This window comes from Ptychodera flava, chromosome 1 (assembly GCF_041260155.1).
Source record: "Ptychodera flava strain L36383 chromosome 1, AS_Pfla_20210202, whole genome shotgun sequence".
Classification (NCBI taxonomy): domain Eukaryota; kingdom Metazoa; phylum Hemichordata; class Enteropneusta; family Ptychoderidae; genus Ptychodera; species Ptychodera flava.
In genome coordinates this window covers 45,982,723-45,999,624 of record NC_091928.1, presented here as the reverse complement: position 1 = coordinate 45,999,624, position 16,902 = coordinate 45,982,723, and the positions used below count along the sequence as shown (strand labels likewise).

General features: G+C 36.0%; 1 protein-coding gene across 4 annotated transcripts; it reads left to right on the top strand.

The window, feature by feature from the left end:
- The first annotated feature begins 3 nt into the window (after positions 1–3).
- Positions 4–16,489, top strand: LOC139139090 (BUD13 homolog). Of its 4 annotated transcripts, XM_070707880.1 has the most exons (11): positions 4–94; positions 2,975–3,173; positions 3,792–3,872; positions 3,909–3,957; positions 4,887–5,035; positions 5,435–5,536; positions 7,247–7,336; positions 8,905–9,145; positions 9,832–9,858; positions 11,729–11,818; positions 12,642–16,489. In XM_070707880.1, the coding sequence occupies exons 1-11, from the start codon at positions 59–61 to the stop codon at positions 13,033–13,035; spliced, it is 1,458 nt and encodes a 485-aa protein (XP_070563981.1). In that variant the 5' UTR covers positions 4–58; the 3' UTR covers positions 13,036–16,489. The 4 variants fall into 4 exon arrangements, with proteins under 4 accessions (XP_070563981.1, XP_070563962.1, XP_070563987.1 ...); XM_070707861.1 differs by having other exon boundaries at positions 3,792–3,957; XM_070707886.1 differs by lacking the exon at positions 7,247–7,336 and having other exon boundaries at positions 3,792–3,957.
- The last annotated feature ends 413 nt before the right edge of the window (positions 16,490–16,902 follow it).

Sequence of the window (16,902 nt, the reverse complement as noted above, 5' to 3'; positions counted from 1 at the left end):
GACTGAGAAAAGTAGTAGCGAACGAACATCTGACCTCGTTCTCACATGAAATGCCAAGATGTCGGAGCGATTCAAACTCGATGCTCAGAAAATGGTGAGAAATTCTTCAGATTTTTTATCTTTTAAAAAACATGAGGACAAATGGTATAGTTTCGGATGATGCTTAAAGGACTAATGACCGTTGTCTCTTCGCTCAGTTTGCGGCCAAGCATGTATTTTCGGTGTGCATTTGTTGGTAGCTAATGACGCTATTCGGAAGTCAAGGACCCGGGGCTAGATGTCAAAGTGGCTTGTTAATTTCCTGTTTACAAATGATGTTTATCTTTACCATCTTTGATCACAATCACCCTCCCAGCAAATACATAGAAATTTGCGCAATATACACAGGTATGAGACCGTAAGCCAGTATATCGGTGCCGATCGATCGAGCCATAGTACACGCTGTTATCAGTTCGTGTTCAGTTCAGTTTGCGGGACTAGGGAGCCTCCCATGGTTAATCTCAATAAGGATGTATATTTTACCTCATTTGAACAGAACTGAAGATATTTTCATATTGTTGAGCAGAATATTCGAAATTCCATCCATTCACAATAACTGCAGGGAAAATAATTTTTCCTGATGTCACACTTTGCATAAGTTTAATATATGGTGATAAATGATAGGACAAGACAAGAGAGACACAGCCCCCCCCCCCCCCCCACAACATGACTTGTATAGTATCTTATGTAGGGTTTACAGATCCCCAAATATACCTGACAGGTACTAGACTAACATTATAGCACAGAGGGCCTGTAACTGAAATACAGAAAATAAATAGATGACTTTTTGTAGGCACTGTATATTCATGCTGATACTCCATAAAATATTGAGCTATCTTTTGTAGTGATGTGAATTGCCAGTTTGTTACAGATGTGTATAAATAGAATATAGCCAAATCATAAAGCAGCAATCACTTTAAGTATGATAAACCAATCCCAGTCCACAGGTCAAGGAATAACAGGGTTTACTAGTAAACGACATCAACAATATTCCTCCTCTCAATGCAAGTTCTGTCTTTAATTCACAAACTCTGTATATTTGTTTATTAATATTAGAATAGGCAGCAGGAGGGAGACTGCCTATAACATTCGTTAGTGCAAATTTATGGCTAAACTGTTCAAAAACTCTCGGTCTAAATTTCTAGCTGTATCACATTTGGCAATGGCATAAGATGACATAAGAGAGTAGAAGAATAAGAAACATAGCTGTTAGGAGTTCTTGGGAACTTCTTTTTATCTACTTGACATTGACAATAATTCAGTTTTGATCTGTGTCAACAAATGTTGCTTTATACAGTTGTAATGTCACTCAGGCAAAGCCTCTTTTTGCACTGAAATGTAGATCACTAACTTTGTTAAAACAGACAAAAGAGATTCTTTTTAGATTGTATGCCAATTTTTACAAGGAGAGTAGAAGAGTGTAAAAGTTTGTTAGTTTTAAGGTGTTATCACAGACAAGGAGAATTGTCTGTGGTGTTATGTACATTGCCGTGCTGATGATACACAATTGTGAGAGAAAAGAGAGTACTTACTGTACCTGTCTACAATAAGCCCCTAGTTTGGCAACAAAAAAACTGCGGTTACACTATGGGAGGGGTTTATACTTGAGCCCCCAATGTTATCTGCCATAATTTAATTTATGCTAATTTATATATTATTATTGAACACCACATGAACTTTCAATCACTAACTAAAAAACCAACGTTCATCAAAAGAAATTGTAAAAGACAAAAAGATTACTGACACTTTTTAAAATCTCCTCACTATCTCGTTAACTGGCATTCCATGATCACATTGATACTGACAGACAACCATAGCCAAAGGGGAAAAACTTAGGGACTATTTCTGAACTCGAGTGGCACAGGATTTCATATTACCATGTCAAATATATCTGATTACACTTTCCTTGGATACAGAAGTGACAATTAGTTGAAATTCCTGCTCAAGTTATATCTTATATAAAAAATAAACTTGGAACAAAGACATTATGTATGCTACTGATCAACATCATGGTGTGAACTCTGAACCAGCATGTATTGGCTGCACATAAAGCAACTCAATTTTCCAATATCAAACAGACAAATTCAGTTAGGCAATCAGAAACCAACATAGCAGTTAAAGTTGTAATAGTCAACAGTAAAAATTTTTCATAGAATGAAAAGATAATTGCTTCAAACAATTGGAGGATGAAAACACAACTGTCAGTGTAATGACCTATTATACTCTGCTAACCATTCCTTATATGAGTTAAATTTGGAAAGGGCGTATACATGGATCCACAACATTTCAAAACTCCTCTGAAATAGGTGGAGGGGCTTATACACAAGCCTTTATACTTGGATATGTAATGTATTAGAACTGATCAACCAATGTGAAGAAATAAGTTTTAAGAATAGATGCATGTGTAAGAAAAGAAAATTATCACCTTAACGAGTATGGTCATCTCAGTTGGTTTTTCAGTAATTTTGAAGACGCAGTGCTAGTGTGTTTATTGTGCATCATTCAAGTAGTAGAAATTTGCATTGTATGGCTTGTTGAATCTGCAAGATATTCATGGAGTATAGACTTACAAGATTCTTATCAGTGTTGAACACAAATGTATCCAGATTTATTTCCCTGAACTATGGACAGCCATAGACAGTACAGTTCCTACCCCCCTCGACTATTTATGGTAGTACACAGTTGTCAAGAGAGGTTGTTCTGTGGATCAGTGTAGAACTGTACCATATTTGCACAAATGTGTTAGTTTTAACTGTGAAGAGGGAACATGTTTTGATCCCATGAAGATGGCTGTAGCTTGAAGGTGAATCCAAACTTGTGTACACATACAGCAGAGGTTGCACTTGTAAAATTAAGTTGGTTGGTCAATTTTGACTGCAGCCAACCATTTCTCATCCTAATCTTCAAGTTCAATATCATATATTAATACTGACAGATTGCAGCCCACCAGACTAGGGGGCGACCCACCTCACCGGAAAGCAGCAGCAACTGGGATAGTTCCGAGGCAGACGAAGAAGAAGAAGAAGAAGGTCCCAAAATAGAAGAGACAACTTCATCAGATACTGACGATGATAGGGGGTCTGTGAAAAGATCCCCTATTAACATGAAACCTATACCAACACCAGCATCAAGAGGTGAGTAGGCACTGTCCTAGCATGTATGTGTGATAGTCATTTGGTATAAATTCTTTGAATTATGATGGTGACGGCAGGCTGTTGACGTGGATATCGGGAGGAAGATGAAGCCTATACCAACACCAGCACCATCAAAGGGTGAATTGTTACCACCCTTACCTGTGACAGGTAGGTCTTTGGTTTAACCCCATTGTTTTGAGGCGGCCCTGTACTCTGCATAAACAAACCAACCTACAGTAGTAAGATTTGTGAAGAAAGACTTGGGACAAAAAAGCGAAATACCAAAACGTTTGTCATAAAATATTTTCACATTATGATTGATGGTCACAAATAATTTTTAAATCCAAGGGTAGAAAATGGCAGTAGTATAGTATTTGATGATATGCCTGGTAGTGTAAATGACTTGTAGAATTGTAAATTTGTAGTTGTTCATCTATAGTTGAAGATAGATATTATCCTATGAGAAGCTTGTCTCAATGTAATATTGTCTCATCATGTATTAAACTATATAAATTGTATTTACATGTACATGAGTACTGAAGATTTGCACACAATAATTTCATTTTAACTCCCAACTAAACAGCTGTTCACAGTGGATTTCAACTTTCTTGCCCACAGCCAATGTCAGTAATAATAGGAGTTTAAAACCAGAGTCTGCTAACAAGGGAGGAAGCCGAACACCCCAAGGAGGTCTGACACCTCAGGGAGGAAGAACACCCCAAGGAGGTCTGACACCTCAGGGAGGAAGAACACCAAAGGCATCGCCATCACTCAGTCTTAAAAAGTGAGTTTTTTAACCAGGACCTACATTTCTTAGAGCTCTTTCAGCTGTAACTGGTATCTTTTCCTGGTATTTGCTTGTGCTCTACACCACATATTTTATGCACAGCACTGTGTTTGCAAGGCTAATACTTAGCATTTTAACATACTGTAGGGAGAAAAATGAGAAAATCTACTTGTTTTATAGAACAATTCTCATCAAAATTTACAGCTTGTGTCCTTTTAAGGTAGATCGCACCTCAAAATTAAAAGACCTAAAGTTTTGCTCAAATAAACTTTCAACCATTCTCTTTCAAATAAATAATAAAAATCGGTGGTCACTGTGCAAATTTTGGTACAAGAGAAACACATTACCCAATATTTAATGATATTTGAAATTCAAAATGGCTGTCTTCCCTAAGTTCTCTCTATGGGGAAAATAAAATTCCAACTATTCTCAAAACTAACCAAATGAATATGTTATTTACTCCAAAATCTTCAAAATGAGCCCCCACAAGTGGTAGGCCTACTATAATGTGATAAGCTGTCTACAAAAGTGTCTTGACCTTGAATTAGTAAAAGTGCATGATATCTGGTACATTGAAGTAAAAAATCAGTTTTTCCTGGCACAGTTGTGGAGGAAGAGATGTGTAAAGATTCATTTCAGGGTGGATGGGCTCAATGCTACAAATTTTATCTGCATATCCACTTACTGAACTTATTGAAATGTTCAGTGGTCGACAGTTGAAGATAGACGTTCAGCTTTTGATGTTGATGTTTATTGAAATGACACGATACAACATACAGTTTCTTGGCCAGTGTCAATATCAGATAGAAAACTACTGTGTTGTGTGTGAACTCAGCATTGACACAATGGTCAATACTTTGTTCTCATAGTCTGTTTATTTGTGGGATAGAGTTTGGAATTTAAGTAATGTATATTTTAATGTTTAGCTCTTTGAGACCAGGTGTCAACATGTTTGTGGACAGATCAAGACACAACAGTGATGATGACAGTGACAGTTACGCAAACTCCGTTCCAAAACAGAGAACTTCAAAACATAATGAAATGCCTCCCTATGATTTCCGAGGCGTTGTTAATGGTGAGTTTACATCAAATTTCATTTTACTTTCAATGTTAAACATTTTTACTAACACATGGTCCTAGCCTCTCCCACCACATTATCTACAGTCTCTCTCTCTCTCTCTCTCTCTCTCTCTCTCTCTCTCTCTCTCTCTCTCTCTCTCTCTCACACACACACAGGCACACACACATTCTATCTCTGTACCTCTCACACACACTCTGTCTCACTCACTCACTCTCTCTCTTTCTCACTCTCTCTCTCTCTCTCTCCTCATTCTAACTGAAACTATGCCTGTCTTACTTTTGATCTATCTGACTGTCTGTCTGTCTGTCTGTCTGTCTATCTCTATCTCAATACTACAAGTTATACATCAGTTAATTTGTTTGAAGTTGATCAATTGTGTTACATTCCTAACAGGAGACAGGGACGTAGGCCGAGACATTCAACCCCCTGGTAAAAGTCGGAAAGGTAACAGTTATGATCCAGGTTTCAGGAAGACATCAAGTCCAGAGGTAGAAGGTATGAGTTATTCTCTCCATTAACTTTTATATCCAGTAAATATGTGTTCATGGAAGACACAATGCCAAGGTTTTGTAAGCAATGAGAGATACACAGAGAATGTCGGCTTGTCCCTTTGAATCTCAGATTTCAGAAATAGAAAGTAGATTTTTGGAAGAACATGAAACAATTTTAGCATAGTTGTATAAAATAAAATTTTATCAAGAGGAATTCTGAAGATGGTATTTATGTTCAGTTAGACCGTGTGAGCTGACAGTTTTCCCCAGATAAACAGGCATTGTTTAGCTGAATTTGAGAGAGGATTAGCATGTTTAGTAGACAATACTTGTTTGAATCAGAGAAACTTTTGAACAGTGTAAACTGAGAGGAACCTGTGATTCTAAAGGAGTTGGTGTGAACAGTTCTGTGTCTAAGTAGTCAAAACAGTGTAGAGTAGGGACAGAATTTATCAGTCCTCTTCTTTTCACATAATCATCTAAAAGAAAAGACCATTTTCCTGTGAATTCTGTCACTTCTGATCCATCATTATCTCCAGAGTGTCTCACAATAGATTTCTGTCTTTATTTCAGTGTTTTAAATCCACTAATATCTACAGATTATTATGCCGTGTTCTTTAAAGGGCCAGTCGCTGTAATTTTTAACAATTTTGTCATTGGTCTAGTTCCAACAATACTATTTGTATTTCATTTATAGACACTGTGTATGTGATGTTTCAACATGTTTTGGGGAGTATAACAAGATTTTGCAAATGACATGCAAAACATAAATCGTGAAAAAACAATAAAAACTGACAGCTACTGACCCTTTAATTCACTTGTTGTCATCATAAATCTTCTTCACAGCTATGTCAGCCAAGTTATTAATCCGTATCACAGTTTTTTTACTTCTCAAACATTTTTTCATCATCCAATGTACCTCAGACAGCTACCACAAGAGACTAGAGATGAAGCTTATTGTTGTTACGGTGATTGACACTTGACTACGTGTAGCTTGCACATCTTATCTTGATCTGAACAGTGAAACTGGAGTAAATCAGAAAAGCTTTGAAATTATGCAAATGTCTTGTACAATATTGCAATGTTGGATGCAATGCCTAAGTCATTCAAGAAAGCATGCATTTATGAACTTGGATTTCCGATTAGACTGACACAAAATAGCATATCTCTACCTTGAGTGTGCCAAATTAATATTTATCAGAAATGATCATTAAAATTTTGCAAATTGCATAATAGAATTGTGAAAATGGTGGCAGCAATTTGAGTGCAGTACCATTTCATCATTCACATGAGTGTTTCTTTTCTCAAATCACTGCCACTTATTCTTTGACAGAAATCCAAATATGAATTATCTAAGTCTTAAACGATGAAATGCGTCAAAAATTTTTAGCTAGTAGTTGTCTCCTAAATTCCCCCACTCAGTTAAAATCAACATATACATGCAATAGCTACATTTTTTAACTTGATGACTTTTGATATGAAACCTGTATTGAAATTCTGTCAAAAGTTTTTCAGCAAAATGCAGATATGAAATAAAGTGGAGAAGAGTTGAATGTGTTTCTCAACAAATTCAACTCTGATCCGCCTTCCTTATACGTCCCGATAGAATAGCTATTTTGATTCGCTTGTGGGTAGTTGTCTGAGGTTTCATCAACCTATAGTGTGAAACCTTACAATCTTTATCACCGACTGACTGACCTGTCGTTGACCTCAGATGACTTTTCATGGGCTGACTCTGATGCAGAGGCACGCACTCTGAGAGCACTGAGAGCTGAAATGGACAAAACCAGTCCAAAAGCAAAAGGTAAAATTCGAAGTAGTGGCTTCAAGTTTAGATTTTAGCTCAAAACCCTTGACGTAGACTTTAGCTTGTATCTGTTCAGAGCAAAAATAGAAAAAACACTCCAAAACGAGAATGTGTAGCAGGTTCAAATGGCATAGAAAGTAGAATGTAGAATTTAGTATGTGTCAACTTTGAACTCAAGAGGGCAGTATTGCACATTCAGAGGTCAGGAATTCTCAAAATGAATTAAAATTCATTTCTTGGGCATCTCACTTTGGCAGCATTTTTTTTCTTGGAAATCAGTTTTCTTCAGAAATAACTTGTGTTTATTGTACAGTGTTACAGTACAGTTTTGTATCAGGTATAGGAATTTTAGTGTTAGTCTAGATAATTAACATACATTTGATAAACGAGATGGTTGCAAGGGTAGTAATTCTTGTAAAATTAGATGAAGACGTATTTGTTTTTATTCTTTTCACCTCTCTCTCTCCATGTATATAAGTTCACCCATCCTATGGAGAACAATTGGGATGTACCAAAATCGTGATGCAATGGGGTGATACATTTCACTGATTATCTTCCCACTCTCTGCAATTTACTATACACCATTCTATGTCTACACACATATATTGCATCTCTTGTGTTTACTAATATAAGTCAGCACCATGTTCTCTAATCCTGTCACCATGGTTTTTGGCTCAATCCCAGTGTTTTCAGTGATAATGTGACTTTTATGCTGGTACTAGTAACGAAAAGTGATGTTAAAGTGTCAAACAGGAAGTCTGTAAGTTGATAAAAGGAAGTAAGATAGGATAAAGTTGTAGGGCCTATAGGCACTTGCAGGGACTTGCTCAGAGTATTTTGTTGGCATAAAACTATTTGAAGGTGGAAAGTTTACCATTGTTTTTGTATAATTTGAAAGAAAAAACAAGAAATCAGGAGAAAATATGAAAAATTATTAACTGATGCTCTGAAATGCAGTAAAAGAACAAAATGAGAAAGGAAACTTCACTAAATTCAAAATTTTGTTTACAAAGTATTTACTTCTTATTTTGGTTAAGAAGACTGACATTTTGGACATGAGCTGTGAATTGGTTTCAGGACAGACACTGCTAGGTATGCTGTGGCCAATACAATAGCACTATTTGCTGTTGAAATGTTGAGAAAAAGATTACAAGATTAGTTACATTAATGCAGTATATGCCTCGGGAACAGATATTCAGACTTTCAAACTTTATAATATTCTTTTGGCCTGCCACTTTGAGAGCTCATTTTGAAGCTTATGGAATACATGTAAATAAAGTTTTTACCAGCTTAGTTTTGTGAAAATTGAGAATTCTATTTCCCCCCATGGAGATAAACTGGGGTTGGCAGCCATTTTGAATTTCAAATATGAGCAAACATATGGTAATTTGTTTCTCTAGTACCAAAATTTGCATGGTGACCCCTGATTTTATTCTGGATTTAGTACGAAAAAATGGTTGAGTTTCATTGAGGAAACTTTGTAAGTCTTCAAATTTGAGGCGCTAACTATCATAAGGATAAAGTAGTAATTTTTACTGTGACTGAGAAATGTTGTATTCTTTCAGCGATGAGCAGTGCTGGACCGTCAAAATCTTATCCTGCTGGCCTCTCCGCTGTCGAACTTAGAGAAAAACAAAAACAAGAAAAGGAGAAAAACAAAAGTATGTCTCAGCAGCAGCTGGTGGTGGCGTCCCCTCCCACAAATTTGAATGTCAGTGGAGGGCTGAGCAACCCAGCCTTCCAGGATGAGTTTGTAAATGCAGATACCGAAGACAGGCGAAGCTTTGCTTACTCAGAAAATGAAGGGTAAGTGAAGTTGTTTTTCAGAGTGGTGTAACAAATTGTTGGTGGTTGTTAGAAGGGATTTTTATTTTCAAACCATCTCTTTTGTGCTACAAGACTTGGAGATACACAGCTGATACATGACTGCAAAGAGTAAGACAGTTCTAAATTTTTGTAATTTCACATTGAATGTGGTTTGTACTTTGCAATCAAAAATTTTAGAAAGTTTATGTCACCTTTTAAAGGACAGATTATTGGCATCGGACAGATTATTGGCATCGTTGTTGCATCATTAGTGGTAGATCCACATTCATACATTTACGTCACTGCTGTTTCAAAAATTTCCACACTCGCTGTGTCCATCAATAAAATGCGATGATCAGAAACTTGAAAATTCTAGAAATCAAACACACATCTTTCATTCATGCCTTTATAGTCATAAATGAAATGATTAAATTTGGTGTATTGTGGATAAATTACCCATCAATTTCATTTTGTGTATCACTGGCTTAGAGCACAGCGGTCATATGCAGGAGTTGTACCATGTGATAATGTTAATTTCAAGATTGACATTAGTAGTTTAAAAGTTTTTTTTTATTTGCAAAAGCATCACTGTAGAAAGTTAAAAAACTGTGCAAAAATGTAGTTGCTTCTTTTAATTTGAAATGTTATGTTTCTTTTGTAAAATTGCATTTTTCATGGCACTGCAGCAAAATAACGGAGGTATCAGAAAAACGGTAGGTTTTGCTTGTAGAGAATAGATATAAATGTGAACTTCTACTAGTGTAAAAGTAATTGTGTAACACTCATGTTATGATCAGCTAACCTCTGGTATCAGTAAATACATTGGTATTTCATCTCTGATAATTTATGCATAGAAGGAGGAGATTCGTTCCTCAACATGTTCTTACCTGTTGTAAGGGTTACTATAAGGTGTTTGTAGTTCTTTTCTATACTGTGACCCTGGTTGTCATTGACATCTGCTGCTCATGGTCATTAAAATCTATCATTGGGGTCCTGCTTAACTTATCTATGAAATTTCAGCAACATGTATCACACAAACATGTAACAACATACTGTATCATTGAGTGTTTGCTTAGCTTTTCTATAAAATTAATTTCACCTAATATAGACAGCAACATAGTCTATCATTGGGGTCCTGCCGTGCTTTTCTATGAAATTTCAGCCATCATAGACAGAACATAGTATCTCTATTAATCTAAAGCTGTTTTAGACTGCATTCTTCAGTATTCTGTGAGAAAATAAGATGTATTTATTGGAACACTTTGAGACACAAACACTTTGATGGAACAGTTCATTTCCTAATGATTCCTAGAGCTGTGTGAATACTTCTACAAATTATTTATTGATCAGTTTTTTTGCCATTGATCCATAGGTATCTTTGGCTAACTCCTTTACTGTCAAGTTCACTGCTGGTTCTATTCTTACCAATGGTGGAATCAAATCGTAAATGTGAGACATTATTTAGGAGGGTCCAGTTGTGAGAGTGTGTTCAATATAATGAATGATAGAAGGTAGTGACAACCATGAGAAAATTTCAGTATTTCAGAAGTTACAACCTTGTTGAAATAGCAAATTGGGAGAAGTATGTTTTATACTTTTACTACAAATATCTATAGATCTGATTGTAGAACACACCAATCAAAAACTTGCAAAGTAGCTTTGCCATTTAGGATCACCCTGTCTCTGTTTTAAAATGGACTGTCCTACCGTAATAACGGTAACTGACATATTCTGAAATATGAAGCAAAGGAACGGGCCTACAGCAGATGTCTTGACAACTGTATGGTGTCACTGCTTTTGCATGCTTACTCCTGTCGTTTTCTATACTTTAGTCATAATGTATCAAAGTCTATTGTCACATCACTAGATATCTTCCACAAACTGATACCTGATCAATCTACAGCTAGAACCAGTGACCCTTTTACCCCCATTTCCATGTAAAATGGTACAGCTACCATAGAAAACAATGCGATTAGGCCAAACCATTGTTATGAAAGGGTTTCTATGTACTAAAAATGACAAAATCTACTGTCCAGGTAGTGCATATTTACACATTTGATGGCCACTCCACATTATGCAGAAATTCTTTTTATCACAGACATAATCATGGAAGATATGTAGGTTGTGTTTTTATATTCTCTGTTGGTCGTTTGAGTTGTAAAAGGCACATCAGGAAAGACTTGCCTGTACACACAGACAGCATAACAAATATTTGCTGCTGTACAAATGAAGAAGTCACCAGCTGTCTGTGTTACCTGTGTCAGTATTTTCATCTTTTTGAGTGAGAAGCAAGTTCTTTGACTTTGTTCACTATGGATTGTTTCGGTCAGGGCTTTGTTAGTATTTCAAGCTTGAGATATGATTATGAATGTGTTTCTCCAAAACACTTTTGAAATTTGTAATATCTGTTTATAGAGAATTATTTAAGCCCAAAATCTTTGTTGTTTTCTTGACCATGCTTCTGATGGAAACTCGAAGGAACTATTAAAGGTAGTTTGTGTCAGATTAGTTTCTGATTGGCCTTTCCATGAACAGCGCCACCAAAGTTTGATTCTTAAATTTCATTTCTTTTCTCCCAAACAGGTACATTTACTATTTTGAACATGGAAACAGACGTTACTATGACGGCAGGGGAGCCATGAGTGATGCATACATGGCTGATATCGCTGACAAGTAAGTCAAACTTCTTGGCATTTTTCTCTGCATTTGATCAAAAATTTGTCATGTGAATCTTTGTTATTGTAAGTCTGTCTTTACTGACGATGTATTCCATATGTCTGAGTTAGAATTAAATTATTCAGTATAATTGCAGTTTGTTGAAATGATGACAATTTGAGCATGAACACAAAGTGGTCATACCACCAGGGTTTGCCTGAAGATGGACTGTGTACCAAACTAACCGACTTGTACAGTTGTGTAGGACAGTGCTTAAAGTTTTCAGTAGTCTATGGTTCACCACGCCCAACGACGGTATACCACGAGATTTTGACCAGTCATGACCAGTCATATGTCATGACCAGTCATGACATATGTACACGAGCGATAGCGAGTGCATATATGGAGTGAACTGGTCAAAATCGAGTGGTATGCCTGTTGCTGAGGTAGTTTATTGCTAGTAAATAGAAACTATGGTGTGAACGTCAAAAAGGGAATTTTTCTCTAGCTGAGAGCTCCTGCCTGTTCTAACCCCAGTATGTTGTGAATACAGCACAATTTTCACGTCTCAACCAATCAGCTTGCAGTATTTGCGCCATCAAATTCTGGTATGATGTAATGTTGAATATTGAAGTACTCTAAATATTGAACTGTAAACTATTTTGAACATGAATTTGCAACGTTTGATGAGATGTCTTTGGAAACAAAATTTCATTGAGACTCAATTCAGCCAAAAGAGAATCGACCCTGAAACTAGTATATCTGACAAAAATTGTCCAAGAGGTAGTCATTATTACTTGTTTTACATAAATGAATTTCTGTCATTTTCTAATAATTTCAGATCGGCAAAATATGTGCGGAGAGGTTTACAGGAATTCTTTCATGCTTTGCGTATTATCCTGGAAGCAATCTTACTCCTTGTCCTAGAGACCGCCAGGTTCCTTTTCCAGAACATTTTCCAGTTTTTCCTGAAAGAACTCTTCATCGTGGTCGGTGATCATTTCCTGCGACCAGTACTCTCATCGCTGTACAACCACGTGATGCAACCGTCTGTCGTATTCCTCTATAACTGTGGCTATGGCTTGAAGCGCGTCCTCTTCCCGTGTATCGAGATTCTCCGGGATATCATGAACGTTTTGGCGATCCCACTCCGGGCTTTCCGGCTCTTTGAGTTGAATTGGAGAGTGCCCAGTGATGTGGGGGTCCATCAGTATGCTCAAATACAGCAAGTGTAACTCACTCAACATGCCCTGCAAACAAACAGTCATCCCTCCAATGTAATGGTATCACCCAGCAAGCTTGACAAGAGGCTGGATACCGATTTGTAACAGTGCCTGTGATTGGCTGAGTACACCCACTTCAGGGACAAAGTAACATTTTTTCCGACAATATGACTATTTTATTTCATGTACGTTATATCCATTTCTAACAATGCCTGTGATTGGTCAAGTACACCCACTTAGTAGGTGCTTAGTGCAAGATGCAAGGTTGATGAATATTCATATATGTAAATTACATAAATGCTTTAGTATTCAAATTTTATGTTTATAATTCCTTATCAATGTGGAATATTCATTCACCTTGTGTTGTGCACTGTATGCAAACATAAGGGGTATAGTTACAATTTTCTAACATTGTCTATATTCATTTCATGGTGAAAATGATTGCACATACATCACAAACTGAAACACAGTCAACCATTGACCATAAAAGCCATGTGTGTGCTCACTACCATGCAGACTGATATCAGACACAAATACTTCATTCATGTGCTTTCTTGTATATTGTTAATAGAAATAAAATTATCAAATGACAACACAATAACAAAATAACCAGAGGCCAGATACAGACAGGACATAAATGACATACATAATGTTTTTATATTTATCAAGTGATTGTCTCTTTTATTTGTTGACAACTTAATGCCGTGATTTAATGATCAGCAGTATTGTAATGTAAGCCTGTATTTTAGGGTCCAAGGGTTTTGTAATAAGCTCTGTGACACACTTTATGAATCCAAGACAGATGTAACCATCATATCCCAAAACTTTGGTCTACCCATGGTGTGTCGAATTATCTGAATTGAACTACGGAGACAGAAATAGTGGTAGAATGTCAAACATCAACCGTATGAGTTCAAGACAGATTTAACTCTCAAATCCCAAAACTACCTATGTTGTTTGGAATGATCAGAACAGATCTACAGAGAGACACGAATAGCGAGAGTATGGTTGTAAATCAGCCTTTTACTTTCTGTGCTCCTTAGACATTCTAAGTTTATAACACTCAGTGATGTACAGTATTTTTGAATATTTGATTTTTAGTATTTCAATGAACTTTTACCATTATTTACATATGATTTGGTGCAGTGCCATAAGAATATAGATGAATTCATTAACCATTTAATTGGCAGCTTTGTACGGTACTTCACCGCCAAAAATATAGTTATCAAGAATGAAAGCACATGTTACGTAATTTTCCAGAGTCAAAACTTAAAACTTCTCAACATTTCACGTTATTTATCAAGCTTCACACACCAAAGCTCAGAATTCTCAAGTTTTTAAACTTTTAATCACAAAATTTAGTTATAATGTAATTGTTTATAATGTTTCACATTGTTTGATACATCACCAAGTATTTATTTTTAATGTACCTCTCATTTTTGAGTATTGTATTATTTTTTGTACTTTTTTTTCCACTTTTCTAATATACCGTCCACATTGACATGTCACATGTTGTTATATTTTGTTTCAAATCTTTCATGTAACTGTTGATAGAATACCGTTGATACAGTATTATTTTGTCCTAGACTGATTTTGTTATCAGTAACTCTGACAGAAGTGAACGATAATTATTCGCAGCTTTTTCAATTGATTAGCAGGCTCCAAGTAGAGAAGAAAAGAAAGACAAAATAAAGGACTAAGGTGTTGCAGTAACAATGATTTACGAGTAGTTACAAAATCAAATTTAGTTCTAATCTACTAGTGAAAGTTGAACGGTTTTTGTTACAGTGGATCAACTTGTAAACTCTGATGCTTTTTCCAGCAACATTGATTTGCCTGTCACTGATGCTGTTAATCTTCCCGTCCCACACTGCAGTTCAGTGCCTTCCGATTTGTGCATTACACAGGGGTTTTATATCTGTCCAAATGGTCATGTATCTCATTGTTTCATGATTTGTAAAATCAGTGAATTTATAAAATCAGTTTCACCAAGAGCACAAGATCTGCCAGTAGGTGACATTTTAGAAGGGGATGAAGTCATAACATAGTGCAACTTTATCTATACATATACATGTATTTACTGTATTTCTTTTAGTAACACCAACATGTTTAATCTAATAGAATGAAAGTATGTTCCAATATGTATTTCACAGAATTGACTGGTACAGCGGTAATGCTTTTGCCCTGTTTTTGACAAGAAAAAAATATTTATTTCCTGTAATGTGACCTGGTCTATCCTGAACACACCAACCGTAAATTTTATCATATTTTCTGATAAACACAAGTATTTACCAAATTTTTTAGGCCCCAGCCAGCACAGACCAAAAATTTGAGTTCCTGACCACCCAATTCTAGGACTTTAATATATTACATTAAACATGAATAGTTACAAGGTAGCGACATATTGAAGAGCGCCCTCAATGCCACTGTTGAATTCCTCATTTGTTCACTGTTATTACAGAGAAGTAGAGTATATTGAGGCACAATTTGTACATTATATTTTGACAACTCTGGTTTTGTAATTTTAAATTCTCCTTGTGCGAAAATATAAACTCAGCATAGAATACTACACAACAGAGTTCTGAAATATCAAAGGCAATACCATCGTAGATTCCTAATTGACAACAGTTGTGTAAAGATACGTTACTGTACACCCAGAATTTTGAAACAATTCTTTTACATATGTTTTACTTGCCTATTATGAGAGCCACAGTTAGGGACCATTGACGATTAAGACATGAGCATTACAATTGAAACTCATTTTATTTGACCTCAAATGACCTCAATGTAAGCACTTGTACATGATTTCCATGGAGTATGTTAGACATATACTTTGGAAATTCCCATTTGATAATTAACATAAAACCAAACCTCCTTCCATAAACAGTACATTTTTTCTGTCACGTGCATTCGTGAAAGAGACAGTAGCTGCAACTTCTGAATATTTTTTTCTACTGTATAGTTTATTGTTCTACTCTCAAAAGCATATTGAGATACTCAGGAGTCAGCTTGTCAACTCAGCCTGTCATTGTTGACAAGGGAATTTTTGTCTGCACAAAAATTTAAATGTGAACTATAACAGTTCACTTCACACGTATACAGGCTGTGTTGACAAGCTTTTGGAGCCGGTATTGTTGGAGGTAGAACAAGATCTTGCAGTTGACATAAAATGCAAAACTGTAGTGAAAAAAATTACCAGAGTTAGATCTGTCGCTATCTACTTCTATGATCCCTCAGGTTAACATGATAGCGAGAAGAGTGTCTATTATTAGGAATGATGTTTCAAATCATCCATCAGCTTCATATAAAGAATTTTACTTTAGTATGTCAGTTGTAAATACTGGTTATCTGTAAATTTGTAAATGCATATTTGATGAGAATTGTAAGAGTGCCTTATAGCAGGACTGATTGTGAGGAATGTTATATTTTAATGAAAGTGAATAAAGAATATTTAAAAGTATCGTAATTTTTTTGTCAGTGTCAGGTTTTCGTTAGACTGTTCAGACGAAAATGATTGATATTTTCATCCTGTAACAGTGAGTATCCTGTACAGTCAGAGACTGGAGAACAGGTTTGTGAACAGAGATTTAAATTATTTCGCGATGCCCTGCTGTGTCACGATGATGTCTTCAATGTTTCTATGCATGATCAGGAACTCACCGTCAGGTTTTATTCAAAAATTTGAAATTGAAAGCAAAGACACTAGTTCTGTTTAGCAAAGTTCAGTTCGAAAGAGAGAGAAGACATCTGGTTAGGATAATTAAAATCCCTTTAGGACTGTTGTGTAGGCGGTAATATTGTTTGGCAGGCAGGCTGTTCCATTTGTCCACAATCCTGGATATAAAGAAGTATTTCCTAATGTCCAATTTAACTGTAGGT